Below are 25,180 nucleotides of genomic sequence, written 5' to 3' on the forward strand. Positions count from 1 at the left end.
TCTTTGTCCGTCTTTGATTGAGTGTGCCATATATACCAAGGGATGAAGAAGAAAAAAAAGAAAATAATACCCGCGGGGTCTTAACAAGCATCATTCGTCGTGTGTGGATGTTTTCCCCTATTTTATTTAGGATTATTCTGTCATAATGATTTGTTTGATAGAATGTTTCGATAAAATTTGCCCTTTCGGTTATCAACCAAGTTTGGCCGCTGTTTCGAATGCTTGACAGGAACGTGTCCGACAAGACTACGAATATTAAACCGCCATGACGGGGAATTATTCATGCAATAACAGCTGTTTCTACCCTAGACAAGGCACGGCTGTCCTTTCTTAATTAAATGAACTTCCGTTCAACAAGAACTCGGCTGGTAGTGCATTGCTATCGTTCCTTTAGAATTGAACGGCGGTCGTATCCCGGCAGCGTATCCTGACAGCACCTTCTCTTTCCAGATTGCAAGGGCAATGAAGTGGCTGGCGAAACAGCATAGCATGGTAAAACGTTTCCTTTCTCCTTCGAAATACCTTCGAGAAACAACCTCTTACTTAAGAGCCGAACACGAATTTCGACACCGTCGGATGCTAGCGGGATGTTATCGATCGGATGCGAAATGGAAGAAGCGCATTTATCGCAGGCGCGTTTCTTTGGCGGCGAGCACGCGGGAAGCATGTTTACTTTAATTACTTTCTTGCAGGTCATTGGCTGCGAGGTAAACGAGCCAAAGCGGCAAAAAAGACGAATTCGAAAACGAGAACGAAGTGCGAGAAAGCGGAAAAAGCTCGTAATGAAGTCTTAGCGAAAAGGCAGCGAGAACTTGGACACGAAAATCTAATCTTTATACAACATAGCGCGCAAAATAATCCGCAGGCAAGCCTTGGGGCTTAAATTTGAAATCCGATTGCGGTATAAATTTTTTGCAAACGCGTGACAATACTAGCTTTTTTACTTTTTTTTAGTTTATTTGAATCTAAACATGGCATTTCTCGATTTATTATAACTTTTCGTTTTGATAATTTTGAATCTAATTATTTCTTTCTTAAGACACAATTATATATCGAAATATATATGTATATAATAAACTATTTTTTTAAAAAACATACATTAAAGAAAAATCTAAAACTTTAACAATTTTTAATGTTTAGAATAAAGAACCGTGCACATTTATTAATAGATTATCTTTGTTCGTTTACTTATATTAACGAATTACTTATTTTATTTTGTGTCTGCAAAAAAGACATAATTTTTAGAGAAATAAATAATAATGATAAAAATCTGTAATTACATTATACCCCGTTAGTAAGGCTCATACATTTTTCATCCATTCTATTTACAATCGTAAAATATTGACAACTAGTGAACTGTACAATTTTTAATCACGAAATCGAGGACATTTATTCTGTCTTCCTAGGTTTTCCACTCATAATAGAATCCACGTTCATGTAGGATTTTTTAACGGTGTGTCATTGGACATATACCGAGTTCGGCGTTGCTATCTGTGCAAAATATCGAATGTCTTTTGCAATATTTTCTCGCGAAGAGAAGTAAAAAACATAACGTTGCGTTTGCATACGAATGCGATGTCATCGGTGTTGTTGTAACGAACGAGCATCGATCTGGACTCGTGGTTAATGCGTTTTGCAGAGCACAACAATTGACTTTGCGAAAATACCTTGGTTATAGCTAATGGATGGTGCTTTCTCGCTGATGTTAAATGGCGCCGGCGCCGCACAATAAATCGCGAAATAAAACACGCCCGTGTGACGCCACAGTGCGCGAATCTTTCATGAAAAACAATAAGACGAAACATCCCTGATACCGGCGCGTCCGGATATGTACGTATTTATGTATGCTCTTTGCAAATCCGGAATTATTATAGCGCAGTGATGAAAACCCGTGATTTGCCGTACAAAATAAACGCAATTAATCAGGATAAGAAGCGTGCGCACGTGCTTCCAGAGATTATAACGTATTGAATGAAAGGTATGCAAATATCTTTAATGATGAAGCACTTTAGACTGGTATTAATGGATCAGCTTCGCGATCATCCTGTGCAAGGCGAGACATTTGCATTTCGCTGCATGCAAGAACAACTTCGCTTTGAATGAAGTCACGACGAATCGTCAGGATATTCCGTATGACTGATAATATTGAGTTATTCGATTTATTTCGAATCGCCGCAATTCCTTCATATGTACGGGTGATCACAATCGAACTCGTTCTGCGTAAATCTTTTCAGAGCACGCGGACAAACAGATTGCACTTGAACTGCGGAATTTATACATTTTGATATATCTCTGAATAAACAACTTTATCGAGTGGACGCGTAACCTTTGTACTGCATAAGTAAAAATTGAAACAATTAATGTATTATTTATATTCTGAGTATAAGAAAACATATATTTACATATCACTATGTGCCGAATATGTCGATAAAAATTCAATTCTATTGCAATCAATCTCTTATATATTTATACTTTCTAGCAGAATATTGAGCTTCAAGTATATTCGAGGATACTATGTAAGCATCAAATATACATCAATGGTGTGAAATATCGTTCATAATTATGAATAGATGTCAATGATGAGATTGATGGCTATTTGCGTAATCTCTGTTTTGTATATTTGTACACTGTTAATCATTTAATTTCATTGTTAATTGAGATGTCTTTTAAAAATGTTGTAACATATAACAAATATAAATTAAGCGATAAAACCTCACAATACGCAATTATACACAATTACAAATAAATTTTATACTGTAATAAGTCTCGAAGGAGATATTTCTATAGAGCCATGCACCAACTTACGAAAAATTCTAGCGACGCGGACGTTCTGCGTCAAGTGCACTTCGGGGAACAATAATCCCATCGGCTCGCCGTTCATATCTGCGCACGAGCGCCCCGGTAACGAAGAGGCTCTCGTCAGGGTCGGGCGAAAGGGTTACGCTCCTAATTTCCGGCTGGTTGCGCGAGTTGACTCATTTTTGCATAATGCAGCCTAATAAGGGCTAATGAATGAAACGCTGTAACCCCCGATGTCGCGCAAATTGGATTTACACCACCCGCTATTTCCCAGCTTTCGTCTCTGCCTCCCCCGCGTGCCTTTGTCATATCCGTAATCTCACCTCGCGTTCGTTCCCTTTCTCTCTTTCTCGTGCCTCCGCCCATCTCGCACGTATTTGCATACTTTATCATCCACCCCGTCACGCGGACGAATCCTGCGTAGCTCCCACTCACGAGATATATCCGCAAGTCTATCCACCTCGAGTGGCACGGATGAAGATCGCGATACAACAACCTCTTCTCTTAATTCTTTCAATTTTTTTAAATTATTCCACCTTGGTGTTTTTTATCGCCCTAGGATGGTCAGCCTCATATTCTGTGCTCTCTTCCTAATCTCTTCATCTACTTTCCAGCACTCTCGAAATTAAACCGATTAAATCACTTCGCTACTGAATGTGAATTAATATCTTTTCTTGTTTCAAGCACAGAGAAAAAAAAGAGAAAAGTATCATATTCGCCTATAATTTTTAAAATATTAAACAAAAAACAGTGTATAAAAATTTTTCAATTTTAGAAACAATTACGAAATTGTATATAAACTAATTTATACTAGATTACAAATATTTAAATAAATAAAATATAGTGGGTGTTTTAAATAACTTATAACTTTAAAGAAATAAATGGAGATCAGAAAACATTTTTTTCTAATCTCCATTTATTTCTTTAACATCCGGTCTTATTGTTAAAAGGTTTGCCTTAGCACGGCAATAAATGCTTCTTCATCTTTCCTCCTCTTAGGCAAAGCCGAACGAATATTGCTGCTACTTTAAACTGTCTGACTCGCGAAGCGTGTCCGGATCGATGCCAAAAGCTGTGGCAAAGTATAAAAAGTTTGAATCGTGGGTGTTAAGGCAGCAAGGAAAATCAATTACCCGCCTGCAAAGAGGGTGAGATGGCCCGACATCGGGGGCACGTAATGTTTCCTTCAAAAATTTCACAAGGGACGTATGAATTATTCCCAAGACGATCGAACGTCCGACACAATCCCTCCCCACGATCGATTCTTTGCAGCTGCCACCGTCGTTTCTTTTAATCTAACACCTTTTTGCTCGACCTCACGATAGATATGTAAGACCGAAAGAACGAAGTCGCATCCGTTATCCACGTGTCACCTGCTAGTATTTTACAAGTGCTCGAGAAATAAACGTAAACTCAAGTACATACATCATCCGCCGTGAACTCTTTCGTCTCGTGACGGATTGTACAATAACGCAAGAATATAAAATTCTATAATAAATAAAAACGTGGCGTATGTAAAATACTAATCTATATATACTTATTCTTCATAAAAAATGAAATTTGAGTATATTTAAAAGTGCGTAAAATATTGCATGTGTTTTAATAAATTTATAATACGTATCATAAATGAACACTTGGTCTAACAATAAGTCTAAAATATATAATACCGGAATATTATCCGATAATTTCGCATTATAAATTTAAACGTTAAAATGTGTTAACGTTAGCCATTAGTTATATTGATAGTGGCTGTGTCTGACATAACAGCGTCGGCTCTCACGTTACTTTACATCCGTCGCATTTTTTTGACAGGATCTGAATTATTCCGCGGTCGTATGCTCTGCGCGCCAGACCGAGCGAGAACGGCGAGCTTTGATGCCGGCGCATCTGTTGGATCTCGGCCGTGAAACGTTCTTGGTCAAACGGATCGTGGACCATGTCCCCAATAATCCGTTGCGTAATTGGTACCAGACGCTAGATGCACAGTAATAGGAAGTGTTTTTCCTGCTTGCGTGGATTCCATAACAACGAAGCAAACCCGATAGACGGATATTTTGAATTGCCATATTTTGAATGCATGTAAACTTAATCCGAGGGATTTATATATGGAAAACGAGAAGTTAATGTTTTAACGTTATTCAATCGTACATGTTTAACGAAAACATTTGCTTCATATTTTGTTTATACAACAAATTTGTAAATTTACAAATACAAAAATTTAAAATACATTTTTTAAATAAAAATATCCTGATTTTTTAATGTACGAATATCAAATACTATTGAAGCATCTAAAAGATTAATAACATTAAAAGTACATTTTAATATAATAACATATATGGCAGGTAACTAGAAGTTTTCTACCAAAAGTAGCTTTTAAGGATATAGAAATTATTAATTTTAAACTATAATTAAGAGAGATTGAACATATTTTGTAACCAAAATCAATATTTCAAGTTTTTCGAGTTTAATATTCTCAAACTTTATCATATATCATATATAAATTAAACTATTTCACAATATTCACGATATAACCTATTATATAATTCAATTTAGTAAAATGAATTTTACATTTGTAAATAGGAAGTATTAGCTTTTATCGATCATATGAAATACATAATAAATATAATGCGTTATAAATAAACAGTATACGTGAATCGACAACTCCCGTTTGCAGTATAGCCCCCGCAATGTATCCCGTGCATCTATGTTTGGACGCAAGAAACATCTGGAAAACAAATTTATAACCCAGATCGTGAACGGCGAGCGCGAACGCGTGTAAAGCATCCCACACCCAAGTCTCATTATATGCTCCGGAATAACAAATAGAAGCCGAAACGGCATTCAATGCCTATATGCCACGTACATGTAAATGTAGAGCACTGTTTAATTGTTAGTTTGTTAACCGGATTTAATTGCCTCCGTGCTTCACTCGGAAGCGCTATTACCACGCATAAAGAAGGAAGCGCGCCCATTACGTAAAATAATTGCTCAAATAGATGCAGGTGTTGCGTTAAAATTAATTGGTAATTAATCGTGTCGAGGAAATGTCCGAATTAATTTTATTACTCCGCCGATCCCGTGCGACACGTCAAGGAATCAATACTTCCCGATACGCTTCGTTCGCGATTTGCAAAAAATATTCTCTTGTAGTCTTAATTGCTTCGCGCGCGCTGAAGTCCATTTAATTACTTCGCATCTCACTAGCGATGTACGTGAAACACATATCTGCGGGCTATTAAAGAGCGGTCGATGAGAGAGTCGCTTGGCGGACACTGGCGTCCGTGAAAGTGTGGGCGCTCTTATTAACGAATCCTCGCCCCACGCATCGCAATTGCACACAACGCGCCTGCCTGTTCTAATGTCGACACAGACTAAAACAGCTAAATAAAGCTGAAACAAACATCAACTCATCTCAGAGTCCGTATTTATCAGATGTCGAACAATAAGAACCGACTCGTTAATTAAACATACGATTTCATTCTAGTATTCCTTGTTCTTTGTTATCGAAAAAAAACGCGAAGATACGCAAGTAAGAAATGTGAAATAAAAAATCAAGTAAAATTTCTGCAATTTTTCATTACAATTGCTTTAAAAAAAAAACATTGAAAATAAGATATATTAAGATCGCGCAATATTACATCAAAGATAATAATAAAAAATCCTGTACGATCCATACACGCGTTTATAAGTTAATAAACATATCTCGAAAAATAGCGGAGAGAGAACAAAGATGTATTTGATTCCAATTTACATTGGTTTCTCCCTCGCACAGCTACGTCCAATTACCCTGCACGAGCAAAATTCCTAGTCGCGGATTCATACTCTCAACTGGGAGCGATACAACGGTCGAAGTACCAGTCTCGAAGCAAACCGTGTAGTGGCTGCGTACATTACACTGTTTGTAACTGCCTAAATTTTCTGCATTCAACCATTACGAGGCACCACTTCGCAAACCCCAACATCTCAAAGATTCCCCAGTAGAGCAATTAAGTCACCGAACGCGACTATAAGTGAGCAATTAGTCAGCATTGAATTTTGGTACATGGAGTTGATATCACTTCAGTGGATAGCGATGTTTCTATAGGCGATCACGTGGGGAAGCATTCAACATGATCCTTTATAATAGATAAACGCACAGATGGTATTAGTGCTAAAGAAAACACAGCGAAATACGTGCGAAACACCGCCTGATGGCTCCGTTAAGAGCTGGTAATTGCACGAGGGATATGCGGACTTAACCATCACGACGCCGTAGGGATAGATAATTACTTGAAATCCACCCTTCGCGCGAGAAAAGCCGAGATATACTTCTAAAGATACATCTGTTCGTTCTCTCCGCTATCACGAATTAAGCATGCTTAATATTAATCTATTTGCGACATAATCACAAAAATAGATTGTTTTAAGTATAATTCTTTCGAACGTTAAATTTTAATTTCATCTTGTTTCGCAATATAGAATGTAGATAAGTAAATATTGATGTATCCCAGAGTAAATTAATGCGCTCACTGTAGCAATCGTGAAATTACATGCCACATGAGATTTACATCGGGAAATTGCTACTTTTATGATACGATACAGCAAAAGTTCCTACATGTGTATTGACGTTCACAAATATCGCGGTTTATTCCGGTAATTATCAAGTCATGTGTAGTTATTTCTGCCTCAGTGAATATCCGCTCGGATTCCAATTCTCTATATTGCAGGTACCCTCAGGGGACTAACTTCCTACCGTTCTTCGTGCTATCGAGTATCGACGAAACAGTTCCTAATACAAGGAGTACAATCCGGAACTTATTAACGGAATTTCACACGACGGCAATAATTATTACTAATCAACATTAACAATAAGTCCGACTACGATGTGGATGCATATAATTTATTACCGCTTCTGTCAAAAATATGAGCACGATGATCAATCACATGCGCGAATTATTTTCTCATACAAATTCGATGTAAATTCAAGTATTTTTCACGATATATTATACGCGGGAAAACTTGAGAAATGTGAAAAGTTTCGAGACATTCCTCAGAGATGGATCAACATCACTCATTCGATTACTTTTCCGAAAAGCCAGCAGTTTCGTTTAACAAACTATTCAACAATTTTTCGTCAATTTTACATACGGCCAATCTGCTTGAAAAATAATTAAAAATGCGTATACTTTAATTTTATTAAAATCTGTCGAAATTATCACCCCCCCTTGCTTCACAATAACAAAGTTGCAAGAGCAAACATTAATTAATTTGATTTTATGGCTATTAAACTGTAATATTTGAATAAATATTTGGGCGTTTATACACTAATTGATGGACGTCGATATATGAAATGTAGAGAATTGTCAGATATGTAGAGTTCAAATTCATTACAGTAAAAAATATATATGTATAATATTCCATATCCATCCGAACACCTCTCATTCTAAGCTATGAAAAATAATTATTGTTTAGATGATAATTCTAAACTCTAAACTATATACAAATAACTCAAGAGTTTTTTTTCAATTAGTGTGTTAATACATAGTAAAACCTCGTTCTTTAGTTAATTTCAAGTGTATTTAAGTTAAACACAAATTTAATTCAACGCTTAATTGCCAAGAAATTCAATGTCGAAAATTGAGAAGTTAAGGCTAATAATTGCCTTCCATAAAGTTTTCGCTAAACCATAGTTAACTCCAAGAATCCATAATTAAGACATGACATAGTAAGTTTAATACACACCTGATACGTTGTACTTATACTGAAAACATTTGCGCATTATGACACGGAAAACCACCTATATTGCAAAACCGCCCCAGAATCATCGACATCTTCTCAAACTCTTTCTATAGATTCTTTACAAAACAGAAATTATCATAATCAAAATTTCATATTATGTTTTCCACAAGTTTGTAACTTCCAATGTGAAATTTTTTAATTAAAATAAATATCAGTTTAAAACTATTAAAATAATCACTTACGAGATTACAATATAATCAATCTAGAACTATTAAAATATTTAAAATAAAATAAAAAATAAAATTATATTACCCCTATATATTATTATCGAAAGTTTTGTTATATTAATATATTACAGTTCGTTACTTTGACTTATAACGCTTTTTATATAATATATATGATTCTTTCAAATATTCAAAGCTCGATAATAATTAATGTCAGAGTTTCTATTGCATGCTAAATGTAGGAAACATTTAATGATACGTAAGCAACAGCGCAAACAATAAGTATCACATAACACTCGTGGTTACATTATGACTTTAATGCCGAGATGAGTAAAGATTAACAGAACTTACGAACTCGTATCGCGCTTGCAGACGTAATGTTGTTGGCTAGTAGCCGAAGTTACCGTTGCTAACCCCGACGAAGTACAGGAGTCTCATTTACAATTCAGTAAGCTTTGTAATATTCGTATACGGCATAATGGATTCAGCTCGAAGTAGTCGCGCTATCGTTACTGAGAGCGTGTCATGCACACGCCTACTAAATTAACACAGAGATACTCATAATTTATACTCCATGGACTGCAGTTGAAGACGGAGGCATAATAAACGACTAATATCTTTACAAGACACTCTTCTCGATATTTATGTACTTGAGTTTTATCCGCTACTGATATATTCTCAGTTACGGTACATAAGTTCAAGACGAATATTGTCATAATCGGTCGCGTCTCCAACTTTCCGTGCGCATGAGCAAAAAGTTTTTTTTTCCCTAAGACAACTTCTAAAACTTTTAAATGACTTCGCGGTTCTTCTCGTTTCACGTTAAATTACCCATGATTTCAGAGATGTTTGCGCGCATAAATTTCCCCGATTGCATTGACTTGGCAAACCATGCGCGTATACGTAGTTTAGAATGGTAACAGTTTTCACATTATGAATCTTAAAAGAATAAGGCAATAATAAGAATAACATTACATGTCATTTCATAAATGCAGTTTGAAAAAAATATGTTTTTCGCTTCTTATATAAACAAGTTGCTATTTGTTTTACGAAGAATGTGAGATACTTAATTGATGCAAATATTTCGAGCAGATAATACGACGAAAGTTGTGCTATTTAAAGATTGAGAACTTTCAACCGTTTTATCAGTAATCAATTTTTTGTTCACGAAAAAAATGACAAAGTTACATATAATTTTCATAATACTATATTATTACATAATTTTTTAAACTAATAATTTTTCTATGCAAATTATATGTAACAATATGATATTATTCCCTTATTTCATTATAATTGGGCAAAGGCAAATTTGGATTAAATGCGTTCTTAGAAATTAATCATGATGGAATCATATGCATTTTTTTCCAATTTTTGCATTTTAAAAAGTTCAATACAACAAATCTTAATTAGAAATTTAATTATCTTGCAATTTATCTTGCATTTATTTATGTTGTAAATGGAGAAAAGTTGTGGAGAGTTATAATCATAATGCAGTTTCTTATCCGAGAAAAATGTTCACGCCGAGGTATTCGTGGGTTCTGCGGGCGTGTCAGACGAAACACGCGCGGCGAGTGCGCGTAAGTGGAACCAAGAGGATTGTAAAGAGACGAGTGTGAGACTGAGGAAAAAGAAAGACTCCGTGTAATTTTAGCGACCTGCGTAAACGTAAAGAGATGGCATACGCCGAGAGGGTGAAGATGGTTTAATAATATACCGTCCAACTGGCGCGAGTGTGATAATAAACAGTGCGACGTATATGAGTGCAAGCACTGATACGATGCGAGGTAGATTGATGTGATTATTATCGTTGTAAGGGAAATAAGAGAAGAATGCGTTGGTCCCCGATATGGGATAGAGGTAAAAATACAAGGGTGATCCCTTTCCGTCTCTGACGCGTAGAAAATTCTCGTAAAAAAAAAAGAAAAAAAAACCATTCTAATCGTAACCAGAATTATATAAAGAGTTTCCCATCTTTCGTATGAATTAATCATTTATATTGCAAGAAGACAATTTGATAAATACACATACACACGTGCGCGCGCGTGTACTTTCCAGAAGAAATTTTACATTGTTGTAATCGAAGATATCGAGATTAAAACTCAATATTTGTATCATGGTCAAGTACTTGATCTTATTTATCTGCACGAATCACGAGATTTTTTCGCATGCGATATTTCGCTGTTCATCTTTAGTGAGGACTTGCACGCACACACAAACACGTACACGCCCTGTCATCGCGTGACGTTCGACTGCGCGCAAATATTGCAGCATTATAACGAGTAACGTATATGCCAGAATATTTCATCGCGCTTTTATATGTGTAAGCGTGTTCCGCAAAAATATTCCGTGTGCGAGACTTCAGCCACAGTACTTCATTGCTTCGCTACGGTTCGTCCTAAGAATACAGTAGGCAAACGCTGCGCACCGCGAAATTGCTCAAAACTCGCGGCGGCAAGAGAAATCCGCGGCATTACTGCGAAATAATACATATCCTGGCCAGTGTCGTTATAGCCGCAAAAATTTGCCATTCACATCCGCGTTGTGCCGCGATGTTTCTAGAGTTGCATAATTCTGTGGAAAGAATAGAGGGTGCAAAAAAGCAAACAAATATTGATAACACTGGAAAGTATTAACTTTTCAAGATATGGATTGTTCTAATTTAAAATAACAAATATACCAAGCCGTGAAATAGAAGCGATTGCAAAGCAGAACTATTTATGAAGAATAAACGATAATAAAATCTCTTCACAGTGCAAATTGCTGGTGCACTTCAATTCCACAGATTTTTAATTTGAGATTGCAAACTCTATATAAATATTAATAATTGTAGGTATATTATATTGGTTATATTCGAGTGTTATAAAAACATTGATGAGAAATTTAAATTATAGCTAGAGGAAAAGTGCAATGTGGGTAGGAAAGTTAGTAGAATTGCAAACATTTCGAATTATTGTGTAAAATAATCTTTATATAATGTCACTTTTGTTATACGAATATACTCTTTATTTATCGAGATACTTTTGAGTAATACTGACCGCGATGCGTGCACGTAGTTCTCTCGTTAGGGAACACGTCGACGTTGTTGGGTTTCGTTGAATTTCAAGGAAAGTCAATGCCGAAGAGATTCTAGCGCGGAGTATGCGGCAGGGTGGGCGTAGATTTCTTTTTTGCTGCGGAATAACTGCGAGAGAAATGTCGTGGTTGCTGCGGCAAAGCACGCAACCTCGACCCTAACGTTATCAAAATTCCAACTGTCTCGCCTTCCTCTCCAGTACCCATCCCCCATGTACTCTCATATTCTCCCATATTCTCCCATATCCTCCCTTTCTCTCCAGTACTTGCTGATACTCTACTACGAAACGTCCCTACGAGCGAGAAGCATTTCCCATGGCACTTCACGAATAGAAAGGCCGGGCGAGAGACTTTGTGCATAATTCGGCAAGAAATCCCACGAGATGGAGGAAACCGTTCGAGTAAGGTTTTCTTACCGTGCATGCGCTTTAATTAATCCCCTTTCAATTAGGCATCACGCCTTTCTTCATCCTGTGACAAATTCCCAAAGGTACAAAGACTAGCGCCTGGTCTGCAGTTAACACCTTCTCGAAGACGTAGATTCGAACAATCATATCTAATTACTGATCGTCTTTTGTTTAATGGCGAATCATGCCTGTCTGACTAAAAATGACGTGGTTCAAAAGTGGAGTATTACATACGAGAAAGTCACTTATTGTTAGTTGCATAATTAAATAATCCAAAAATTATCCAGGAATATTTTGAAGAAATTAAGTCTATACAGAGTAGCGTACATAAAGTGGGCCCCAGTTTTTTGTAATTTTATTTTGCGTTTGGAACCGGTTTTATATGCGCCATTCTGTATGACAAATCAGAGATCGTATTTGATATCTTGAAATTTTGTCTTTTGATTTGATTTCTATAAACGTTGATTTTATTGATTTATACGTTTGCATAATAATCCATTATAATTTCTATGAAATAGGGGGCCCAAATTTCGTCCTTTAGTCACTTTTTCGTACCTGAAGACCGTATTAAATGATGATGTAAGAGCTTAAAAATTTGACATTACCTTTAAATATCCCTTCACCGGGAAACTAAGCCAAATCGCCGTATAATCAATTGTTAGTACTCAAAAAAATAAATTTTGAAGTACTTAACCTACTTTCGGCAAAACCAAAAATGTGTTAGTACTTAATTTTGTCCCTACACTAAATTCCGAAAAAATGAGGTAATTACGATTTGTTTTTGTAATTTTCAACTTTATACGTATTATTTACTAAAATTCATTACAAAAGTGAACATAATTAGTCGATTGTAGTGAATTGATACAAAATTTTATACTTATAGAAAATTTAAAAACATGAATTTAGCAAAACTCAAAAAATATTAAGTTTACTTGAAAAAAAATTAATAATCTTATTTTTTTAGATAAGCATTTAATCTTCCAAGCAAGTATCACAAATAAATTTCACTCGTCCAGGGGACAAATTTAAAAACATAAAGGGGAACGAAATTAGGAGAAACCTTCAAACTAACATCGCGGCTCCAACCTTCTCAACAAGTTAACATGACGGCACACAACTCACACACCCTCCTATTGACAACGTACCTAAGAAGCCAATTCAATGCAAGGAATATAAAAACAACACTTACATTAAACGTAAAAGACTATTAATAATGACATTAGCATTGCAAGAACTCGTTACCAAGAAAACGAAAAAACTTTGTAAAACCAGTACGAAAGTTTCATGGGTCACTTAACTTTCACAAGTAGCTCTGTTTGCCTTCCTCTATACACACGTGCTGGCGCTGATAGCGCTTTTAGTGACAAGACCGAGACATTGAAGAGGATGAAATTAGGCGCGGGGACAAATTTTGGGCTCCTATATTTGATGCATTTGTAGAATTTAAGGTATCAACGACGTGCAGAATTAATCTGTTGCAGTAATATTACTGATAATTTTAGAGAGCTATATAGACGTGCAGTGAACATATTAATTGTCGACGGTAGACATACTTGTGCAGAACAAACGTACTGCTATACGTTATTATGGATGATATTAGGAAAACTTACAATCTCACCGTATAAGATACTTATCGTCATACTTAAAGTTCAATTGTTATGCAGCGCGTAGAATGAAATTCATTCTGTGTAAACTCTATATATGCATCTCTAAATCGTACACGGAGCAGATACCATTTTGTTCAAAAATTTGATCATATGTATGCCGTAACGTAACAATCGATATTTTTATCTACACGGAGAAAATTTTATAGTAAATATTACTATAGTGTCGCACTAGCTGCAGACCATCGAGGAATTTCAAGTTGAAATACTATAATTATTGTTTTAAAAACAATAAAATAACGTAATTTTTACCATAAACATAGTAATTTAACTTAAAATTCCTCGATGGTCCGCAGCTAGTGCGACACCATAGTAATATTTACTATAAAATTTTCTCCGTGTATAAATTCTTTAATCCCTTCTAAAAAATCGAGCATTGATAATTCAAAATCTAATTGATACCATATATTGCATCTAAAAACGGTATTTTTTTCGAGTATTGAGCTTGATTATATAGATATATGATGATAATGTTTATATAAAAATATTCAAAAATATGTTTGAATTAAGAAGAACTTTAATACTCGTGCGTTAATTGTAAAGACCATAATGGCATTGATATTCTTACGTATTCAAAAATATAATAAAAAGTAAATATTTAATAGCAAATTAAATACGTTCTTGAAAATGTGTAATATATGAGAATGTGTGATATACGAGAATGTGTAATATAATATCGCAAATTGTTAAAAGCTAACAAGCATTCAACTGTCCATTCTATAGCTTTCGATAGGCTCTCACCGAAACGGTTTGTTCGCGATAACGAGAATTCTTGTCAGTCGGCCGTTAGAGAGATAAATCGCCGTGTACCTATATAAAACCTCGATTCTTCCCGCCGAGTGTCTCTTTTCGCTTCAGAGCTTCGACAGACCCAAGACGTTTACCTGGCACGAGTCTCCAAAGACTCATTGCGCTACAGTTCCGTGTTTCTTCGCCGCCAACCTTCTTTTCTTTTCTCCCCTTCCCTCCCGCTACCTTCGCTTCTACACGTCAAGGCCTCTCCCTTAGGAATAAAGACGAAAATTGACAAACCCTTTGTTTTCTCCTGCACGTCGCACTGTATCCATCTACGATAGTTTCTTTTTGCGGTTTGGCGAAAACTAGAGTGCAAAAACTAAAGTCTAGACTCGAGGAGCCACTTAAAGTAACTACTAATAATTAAAGTAACTAATAAGCCTGACAATATATCTAATTGTAAGTGTGATTTAGAAGATTTCTCTCGTGATTGCTTTTCAGATCACATAATCAATTTCTCTTAGTGTTTCTCTGATACTAAATACTCGAAATATAATTTCTGACGCTAAACACGAAATATATAGATAATGATATTAATATTATCACTATTTGTTTAATAACCATTAGCAAATAATGTTTAACGTATAAAAGTAAGATATTGATACATATTACAACGTACGACCCATACATTACCTTAACTACGTTGCGATTTACCTATGACCGTTTTAACCGACACCTCGCATTTTGTGCACATTTTTAAAAAGCGCATCGTTGACGCTGCCATTGTCGCGGTCATTATAGTGCCGCGGGCGAGACGCGCAATTACGCCGCAATGGAAATATGAGCGAGGAAAGTGCAAGGTTCATTCAAAGCCTTCCCGTTTTTGCCCCCACCTTGGAAAACGCCACGTAAAAGAAACCGCGAACCATAAGACGTATTCACCATATCCCGCGGGGTCTTTTCCGGGTTAATGCGAGATGAAATTACAACCCTCCGGGGTTCCGGTAGACGGTAGCACCGTCCACTACTCGAAAGACAGTAACACCTCATCCCGTTCTTCTCTCTCCTGGGGGATGTATGTATGTGAGTGGGTGGATGGGAGGGTGCGTACGAGGGCATTTCTTTCAACTGGTCGGATAGCCAGGTGGAACGAACGCTCGCCGTTCCAGTTACAAAAAGCCGCCGCCCCTTAATCTCGAACAGGAAAGCAGTCCTCGGCTCTACGAGTTTCAAAGAGGAGTTTTCTAGTTATTGGAGAATATTCTCCGGAGTTTAACGAGATAACTTATACTTTTACGATCAAAGATTGACATTGTACGGATATCGCGGAAGTCTCTCGGAAGTGCCGGACTGCGCTGCAGTTTCCGGAAGGGATCGAGCGAGATCGGTTTTCGGGGGAAACGGCGATTTCCGCGTAAACTGTGCCCCGTACCCCGATATCGGTGAACGTGTTCCAATTAAAACGCTTGACCTATGTCGATTCGATCTCGTGAGCTTTGTATACCTTCGATGAAAAGGTAATCTCGCATGTTAAAGCGACTCTACACGATTCACGTTTGAATTCACGGCTCACATTTCAATCCCAAATCTGCACAAATTATTCAAAGAATATATGGACAATATTTCCACGAAAGTAATCATCTGCTATGGATTAGGAAAGAAATGAAGCTATCCTTTTCTTTATTTGTTCAGATGTATGTAAATTATTTCAACTAATTTATAATTAGAATTGTGAAAGATGTTCTTTCTTTCTGTTCTCTAACTCGGGGGGGGGGGGCCCCGCCACACCACATACACAAGTAAAAAACAAATCATGTGACATTTTTTGAATTTAGAGTTTTAAATCATTTCGTACATTCCTTCTCAGCCATAAAACGTTTATATTTCTTATGAAAATGTAATGTATGCAATATATAAAATAAATTGATAGCTAGAAACATAAAGAACGGATTCGTTGAAGATAGTAATCGTTTTATTACTAAGCTGTCTCTCTAAAAATGAAACGCTGCGCCGCAATATACTTAACCAGTAAGCCGAAACCGAGTTTTGATGATGAAGCAACCTTGGGATTCTTTTTGCAAGCAAAGTATTTAAAACAAAGTTTATACGCGTCCTTATTCGAGCACAGGGGATTATAAAGTTCATTACGGTACCCGGCTAGAAAAAACAATTAATAGCATTCCGAAAGTTTCGGGCTGATGGAAAAATGTGGAGCTTATAATACAGTCGCGAAAAGCATCGACTAGAGAATATTACATTATTTTTTACGCGGTCAATTTTTATGGTAACAATATACAGAATTAAAGGATATTATGTATTTCGCGAATTTCACTAGCGCGCAAATTTTTCAATAATATAGCCCATATAATATAAAATCTAAAAAAATTAAAGATATTAATATACCTTTTATGAATATTTCTAGCGTACATATTCTTTCAGCAGATATCCATAAACCTTGCACAATGAACACGCGCAAACGAGATAGAAAAAAAATGTGAGGGAAAAAAAGTAAAGTATATCACGATCTGCTTGATTAAACTTTTAAAAATACGATAAATGTGCCATGAATAAAGGGACGTTGATATCGCACTATGCACGGTGTGCGTATTTACAATTAAATGGAAATTTCAACCGATATTTTAAACATCTATTCCGAAGAGAAATTTATATGGATTTAACACAACGCACTAATTTACGCAAGTACAACGTTCGCCAAATACAAATGGTACATGACAAACCGAGCTAATATGGATAATCACCGGACACAGTAGTTACTGCCACAGAAGCCAATGATTAAGATTAATATTAGCGAGTCTGACAGCAACGATGTTATCATCGTGCGACACGCACGGAACAGGACGGAACGTCATTTGTATCATTAGGATTCTGTATTCTCAATATAATACGGATTTTATAACAATAATAAAGAAAACGAATTTTAGATAGGTTTGTTTTAACTACTTTAATTATGTAACAGTCATATCACGCGCTTGTGTTATTTCGTAATTTTCCCCCTAAATATGTTAAGTATAATCGTAAAAATCTCATAATCTCTTGTCGACTAATTGCAAAATTGCCCACAAACCAAGTTAATGTGGATAATCACCGAACATCGTAGTTACAATGATTAAGATTAATATCACCAAACCTAGCAAGAACGATATTATCATGAGATGCGACAAGAAATGGCAGAGACCATAATGTAACAATTGTGCAGGGAAATAGCATTCTACATACTGTAATTATTAATATAAATTAAAAACTTCCAAATATATCCGATAGATACAACATAACAACATAATAATATACAGTGACATAAAATAATGTAAAAAGACACAATAATAATATAATAAAATATAATAATACTTCAAGAATAAAAATATTTTACTATTTTCTTAGTTTTCAATTGTATCTGAAATATAAAATAAATACTTATCCGTAAGAAACTTTTTCAATTAAAACGTAATATATTGTAAGAGAAAACTAATTTAAGAAATTTATAAAAACGTATTTAATTTGCACACAAACACGAAACTAATGCAACTACTCATCAGACAACGGTTGTTACCATATCCGACAAATAACATTAATGTCATCTAGCGTAATAAGTGTAATAAGTAATAATGTGTAATGTATTACAATTATAATGCACACGCCCACAGCGGAATAGAATATTATCTGAATAATTAAGATAAGCAGTCCGCGAGGTGAAACGTAGCGTGCATTAAAAAACTCTCAATAGTTATTAATAGTATTTCATCTTACAAATAAAAACAGCTATTTAAAATTTCGTATTCTACCAACTGATAATATTTCCACGTAACTCCCTTATATACCGTTTAATTAAAAAATTAAATTACATCCCCGACTCTTCGAGATATTCACGATTGCGATAGAAGTTTGCATCTGGCTTGCCTTTTCCAGCGCTAAAACTTCGGATCGTCTCCGTGAATAATATTCCTGGTCGCTCGTGGCCCATTTCGCAAACGCAGTCTCTCAATTATAACTACTCACAACAGCGGCAGTTTCGCTTCCGATACACGCGTAGACCGGCTTCAAACAACTGTCGGTACTAAAGACAACTCCCGAGGCGCACCGAAACTAAGCCTAAGTAACTGCGCGAAGTTTTCCAAAGGTGAGAACCCGAAATTCGCGGCGCTCGTACGCTCTAAATCGTCCTAACGTCACGGCGCATCCGCGCTTAGTTGACGGCCTCGATAGTAAAATAAAAATCGTGCCAGAGCTCGTTCTATTGTAAGTCTATAATTAATTAAGCCACTTGTCTTACACGAGAGAGCGTTAACTGTGAACCGTCTAATGTCTCGGCACAACCGTGTCTCGGCAGATCAGTCTGCTGCGTGTGCGCGCATCTATGCGGAGCACTCGGTCGTGATATTCCTGGCTTAACGCCGCCCTCATCAAAATTGTAATTAAACTCCATACACGTAGTTCTCGATTCGGGCGGCTAATGCGTTCGCGACAGCTAGGCGTGTAAATAAATTCGCGCGGAACGACTACAAGCGTAATTCTCTCACATTAAATGTTGGCGATCCTTTGTTGAGCGCGCGCGCGCGGCTCCAGTTTACGGATTTTCAGCTCGTGGGTAGTTTTTTAACTCACTAATTGCACAAGCCGAGAATTACTCTTACTTCCATTGTAAATTTAAACGAATTACTTTATTTAACATGCAACGCTGTAGATGCAGCATCGCGTCTGCAGTATATGTATCGGGAACGGATAAATGGACGACGAATTCGCGCCAATAATTCAGACGTTTTGGTTTCCGCACTGTAAAAGGGTGCAAGTTCTTGGCGCAAAAAGAGAGAGAGAGAGAGTATTTAATCGATGGCTCAATTTCGAGCGTTTAATTAAGGGGTCTGCATCGTGCTTAATTCAATGTCTCTATCGTCGCGCCGCGGACGATTTCTAGACGCTATCGGCGGTACCTCGTTTCCCTTTACGTGGAAATTCAAATGCGCAGGACGATCCCTGCACCCTTCACGGCGGCCTCTTTCCCGTGCCACTCACAGTAGCTTGATTACAGTCGCGAAACTCCATTGTCACTCCTGCGCAAACTCATTTGATTTCTCTCGACGCTTTTTCGACGACTGCTGTGCGTTTGCCGGGAAAGAGGCGAGAACGAAAGGTTTGAACCGGGGAACACAAGGACGGGTGTTTGGGAGACTCGGCAAATCCACAGATTTACCGTTTTTAGAATAACTAGTCTGACTTTTATAAATTAGCGTGCTAATTTAACAGTCTGACTTCTCTTTGTTAAAAATATTAATTACGGAAGCAAATTATACATACTCGGCATTCAACAGTCGATATAATGATCATGAGTAAACCCCAGTAGTTTGTATGATCTTCTTATTTTAATTTTAAAATATATACCATATTTATAGCCCAATGAAAAATTGTGGAGATAAAAAAAGAAAACAATATATTTTTACCCTCAATATATAACATAATTTTGATAAATGAAGTCTGCATTCCATTTCGGAAGAAAGACAATTTCTTTTATGAACATTAGTAAGAAGTTTATACGTATATTTTATAATTTTACTTTTAATATTAACGGAAAAATAACAAAACGAGAACAATATTTGTGTTACCATCGGAAAAAGCTGAGGATAACTTTTATGCAAAAAGAAACTTCTCTCTAGGTGCTTTTCTAGGAAAAAGAAATATAATAATATTTTATATAATAAGTATAATTATAATTTATGTGAAGTACAGAACAATATAGATTTTAATTTATGTAATGGATTAACTGCTACTACGTAAATATGTATGTGAAATGATAAATGATTAATATCAGTTGCTTATTCATCGTTATCTAACATGCTTTGACCAGAGTGCTCTGCTAAAATATAAAATATATATTTTCTTGCAAATAATTTTTTTTTAGTGTGTACTAATCTTTCAAGATTAGTCGACGAGAATTTTTCTTGATAGTATTTCATTTTATCATGTTTGATATACATACTTCCCGGACATGAATAAAAGATTGCATACGACGAAGCGTAAAAACCCGTGAGAAAAATTTTTCGTGCTGCGTGCCAAAATTTTATCGGAAGACTATGTAACGTTGCTGCATAAAAGAATATATATGTAAGTAGAATTGTGTGGTAATGGAAAACTTTGGAAAAAAAAATCGATCCAGACTTCGTGCCTTCGTGCTACCAATTTGTGCCATCGTTATTTCATGCCAGTTACATGCAACGATTGTCATACGGAACTACAAACAATATACCGTAATTGCAACAAATTTATATCCCGTTTGTTGGTAAACCAAAAAAAGCCAATTTTACGTGCCGCAGCGCGAAAGGATCAACTCTTTCCCGCAAGTTGCTTTAATTGGCATGTGCTCACTTCGGAAGAGAAAACAGTCGCTTTCGAGGGCAGAAATTCGCTCGAACGCAACTTGAATTATCTCACAATTGCCACTATGAATAATCAAACGCGATTTTTTTAATATATATATAAGAATAGGTCTAATGTAACTTTATTAACCCCGCGATAAAAGACGCGAATTGAATTGTGATACGATAGATAGCGCGTTTCCGTCGCATCACGTTATTTGACTCGCTTTTTTTGTCCACGTGTCGACAACAGAAACCGTTATGAAAGAAATGTGCATTATTCGCGAGATACGATCGTCGGCGTTGATCGTGTTGTTTTCGCGTGGCTCTCAGCCACGGATGTTTGCCTTTGCTCGCGGCGTCGTGCGGCGCGATGAGCGTCGAGACGCGACGACGTAACCAGCGGGGGAGCTATTTTACGAAAAGGGAAGACTTTTCCGCGTTTTACACACGTATTAATTCGTCACCCCGTTTTTCGGTTTCTAACCATCTGGCGTCTGGAAGCGCGAAGCACCGCGGCTTCTTGGCGAATTGCCGCGCTAAAAGTGAGACAGAAAAGTATTTGTTACGTTTTCTTGCGACAATGAACATTTTTGTGATAATGCAGTTCTACGATAACGAACTTCAATGTTTCTTCAATGTTTCTTCGCGATTTCTAAAGCCAAAATTCCCCCCCTCCTCTAAAAAAAAAAGCACTGTTTTACGATAATATTCCTTTTACCGCGGTCATCAATTTCATCAATAAATTCCCATCAATTTCTAACGTATATCATTTTATATCCGCCATTCCGATAAAATTTATGTGACATCGTGCTTAATTTAATGTCTCTTTATTTTATTTCACGTCGAAATACATCGAGGTAACGGAAAACAGTTATCGTTTTGCGAAATTATACGTATGCAAAGCAGATTTGAAAAATTAAATTTAAATGTGATGATAAAATGCATTTCAAATATACATTTCATTATCGAAATTTTGTTCCGAGAGAAAGAAAATGTTAAATTCACGCAAATATTCACGATATCCACCGAGAACGCAATATCGCTCTGCCGGCGACTCATGCGAAAGAATCGCATCTAATCTGTTAATTTAATTTTTAAAAAAACACAAACAATATGGAATACTTTGCCGCGCAACGCGTCAGCACGCACACATACGTACACGGACGCCCACGGATCAATTTATCGAAAAGGTAAAAGTTACGTGGGCGAGATCGGTTTTTCCGAACGTTCGCACAAATCTCACTACGACACACTCCGACGCACACGCAGGTCGCTTACCTGTTATCGCCAGGAGAGCGACGGCCGCTTCTAGCCACAGGTGGCAAGTCTTCATCTTGACGGCGCGTACGGAAGGTCCGGCGGTCCCACGACGATCAACCATCCGCGGACTCGCGGTCTCACAGACACTCAGGATCCACCACTCGCGGCGGCAGTCAGGTCGCGTGAACGGAACTGCGTAGCGAAACAACTACCCGGCACCACATCTGCTTCGCTCTCGCACGGCCACGGCTCTTCCCCTCTGACCCTCGCTGGGTCGCAAATCACTCGTTCGTTCGTTCGAACGAATCGTCGCGAATCGTAGAACCGGCGCGGTGGATGAAGTCTCGAAAAAGTTGCCACTCGTGTCGCGCGTACTGGCCGGACTGACGCGCGCCGCGGTACTCACCGTCCGCCGGAGATCTCGCGGCAAACTTCACGCCGAATCAACTCCGGTCTCTCGCGACGCGGACGGCCGGAAAACGGTCGAATTCAAATCACCGGGGCGTCGGGCGTCGGGATTTATCCTCTTCGCGCGCGCCGCGTGCTCGGAAAAACTTTCCCCCGGCTGCCGCTTCCACGTCCCGCGCGCGTCTATCTCCCTTTGCTCCTTTTTTTCCACCTTCTTCTCTCCTTACGCGCGTCGATCGCGACGTGTCCGATGATCGACGGCGGCTCGTCGGCGAAGCGTTATCGATCACCGCGTGTGCCAACGAGGAGAGCGCGGCACGAGCACGAACGCGAGGATTTTAAGCACTGTTGACAGGGTAATTGCACGTATATCTGCACTGGATTGCGACGGACGAGACTGAGCGTCGCCGCGCGAAGCCGTTTCTGTCGCGAGTCGCGCCTGCGTCGACCGCCCTTTTATCCCCACCACCGCGCGCCGACGATCTCGCAGCGCGCTTCCGCACCGCTCCCCGCGCGGTCGCTTCCACCCACCCCCGCTACCCGCCGCGGGCGCGCACGTCGCTCGTCGCTGGTCGGCTCCTTCGCGCTTCGCGCTCTTCCTGCTCCTGCCTGCGTCTCTCGCGCGGGTTTATCCCGCTTTCGCCGGGAAGCCGCGCGCGCGATCTCGTTTTCTCGTCTTCCCTCCTGGCGCTTGCTTCTCGAACGGCCCGCACCCCGCGGCTAGGCCACACATACACACACATACACGTAGGCAAACCCCCCGAACCCGAAGATCCGCGATTTTATTCCGCACCTCCCTTCACACGCGACGGGCCATGAGGGCGCGCGGGCGATTGCCTGCCGAGTGCCGACGGTCTCCGTAGACCTTCGGATTCAATTTGTTCGTTGGCCAAAAGTTTTTTTTTCTTGATGAATGTGGTTTGTTACGCGTGTCATCATTCGACCGACATTAGGGCCATATTGTCGGCCCCGGGGCGTACGCTCCTCGCTCCTCGTGCGCGTAAGTTGATCGCACGGATCATGATTATCTCGAGGTCTATACGTGTCTATCCTTACTGAATCCTAGTCTTGCATCTATAGTTCACGATTACTGTAGATTACTCTCCGATTTATTTTAATTCGTATATACACATTAAAAAAAACTCATTCAACATTCAAAACTCACTTTTGTTAGAAGCATACCGTTTGAGATGCTCGGCGAACAGTTGATAATAAAATAATTGTAATAAGAAAGAAAAGGAGATAAGAGAGATATAAATGTTCTGATGTCTTGTACTATTTTTAATCCCTTTAATCCCTTAGGTACATTATTATGGCTTCCCTACAAACGTTATTTTTTAAATGAAATATATTGTGGTTCTTTTATTTACTTTGCATTGAGAATGTTTATGTTTATGTTACATTATTCTACTTATTTCTAGTTTCCCGCGTGTAAACAAATTAAAATACCGTTATTATTTATCCCTTTATTATTTTATATTGACGCTGTAAAGCAGCAGACAGTAGATATTGGTATTTAATGAGGCAGAGTTATTCGTACAGTGATAGAGCTCTACGTCCAGCTCGGCCGTCGCGAAAAGATTAAAAATTGCGAACGTCTAACTCTTTACCTGTCCTAATTCCGCACGGAAAAAATGCGATTTATTCTGTATCCGCCGCGTCATACATCGAACTCCGCGAGACACGTCGCGGAAATGTACATCTACGTTGTTCCCATGCTTCCCGGAATTGATCCCCGCAGCGCGGATTGCGTTGCCCGCAGGCGCCACGAACTGCGTAAATGACGTATGCTGATCGCTCGCAGGGCCTCGTTTCGAAAACATTGATGCACGATATATTCGCAGGAAGCAAACCAGATCGGCATAATGTGCACCATGGTACCCATAAGTAGTAGAAGCCATAGATCATAGACCGAGTGGCCTAATTTTGCCGATGCCATTGAAAATGCTTTGTAACAAGTACATCAAACGCAATGCTGCGGCTTACAATGAATAGATACAAAAAGGGGACTCTCACTTGTTACATATTTAAAAACTTCCGATATAAATCTCTGAGGCTTAGAATATCTATATGACGCGCATTCACGAGTAAAAAGGGAATAATTAATTTCGACACAGATAACGTGTAAAATACTGTTAAAAGATATGATAACATTAATAAGATGCCATTGGTACATACGTATATAGGTATGCTATTGAATCCCAATATTGCTCCCCTTTGTGCTACTCTGGCAATTTTAGTTAGAAATGAGCAGATATTTCAACACACAATAGTACGAGCTAAAGCGTTACGAGCTTCATCCCTCAAGTATTTCATTTTTCGATCAATCGAACGTATTATTCCGAAGAACAATGTTAAAGACACGCGTTAACTTTGGCAAAATTCTAACACGTAGTATTAAAGGAATTAATTTCTGTGCATATACCGATGTAATTTGCGTACCAATATAAAGAGATATAATCTAAAATCCTTATTAATTGTTAAGTATTTTTTTTTAATGATGAAATTTTTGCAATGAAGTTCTT

The 25,180-nt window shown here is 37.9% G+C and overlaps 1 protein-coding gene across 2 annotated transcripts in view; it reads right to left on the bottom strand.

Annotated features, from left to right (window-relative positions):
• Window positions 1-23,051, bottom strand: part of LOC112454891 (platelet endothelial cell adhesion molecule-like) — a 138,102-nt gene extending 115,051 nt beyond the window's left edge. For both annotated transcript variants that reach the window (XM_025016523.1, XM_025016529.1), the window contains exon 1: window positions 22,266-23,051. In XM_025016523.1, the coding sequence (XP_024872291.1) occupies window positions 22,266-22,368 (103 nt within the window). In that variant the 5' untranslated portion in view covers window positions 22,369-23,051. The remainder of the gene's footprint in view (window positions 1-22,265) is intronic.
• Between the last annotated feature and the right edge of the window lie 2,129 nt (window positions 23,052-25,180).

The sequence above is a fragment of the Temnothorax curvispinosus genome, unplaced genomic scaffold (genome assembly GCF_003070985.1).
Source record: "Temnothorax curvispinosus isolate PA1 unplaced genomic scaffold, ASM307098v1 QBEX01000525.1, whole genome shotgun sequence".
Classification (NCBI taxonomy): Eukaryota; Metazoa; Arthropoda; class Insecta; order Hymenoptera; family Formicidae; genus Temnothorax; species Temnothorax curvispinosus.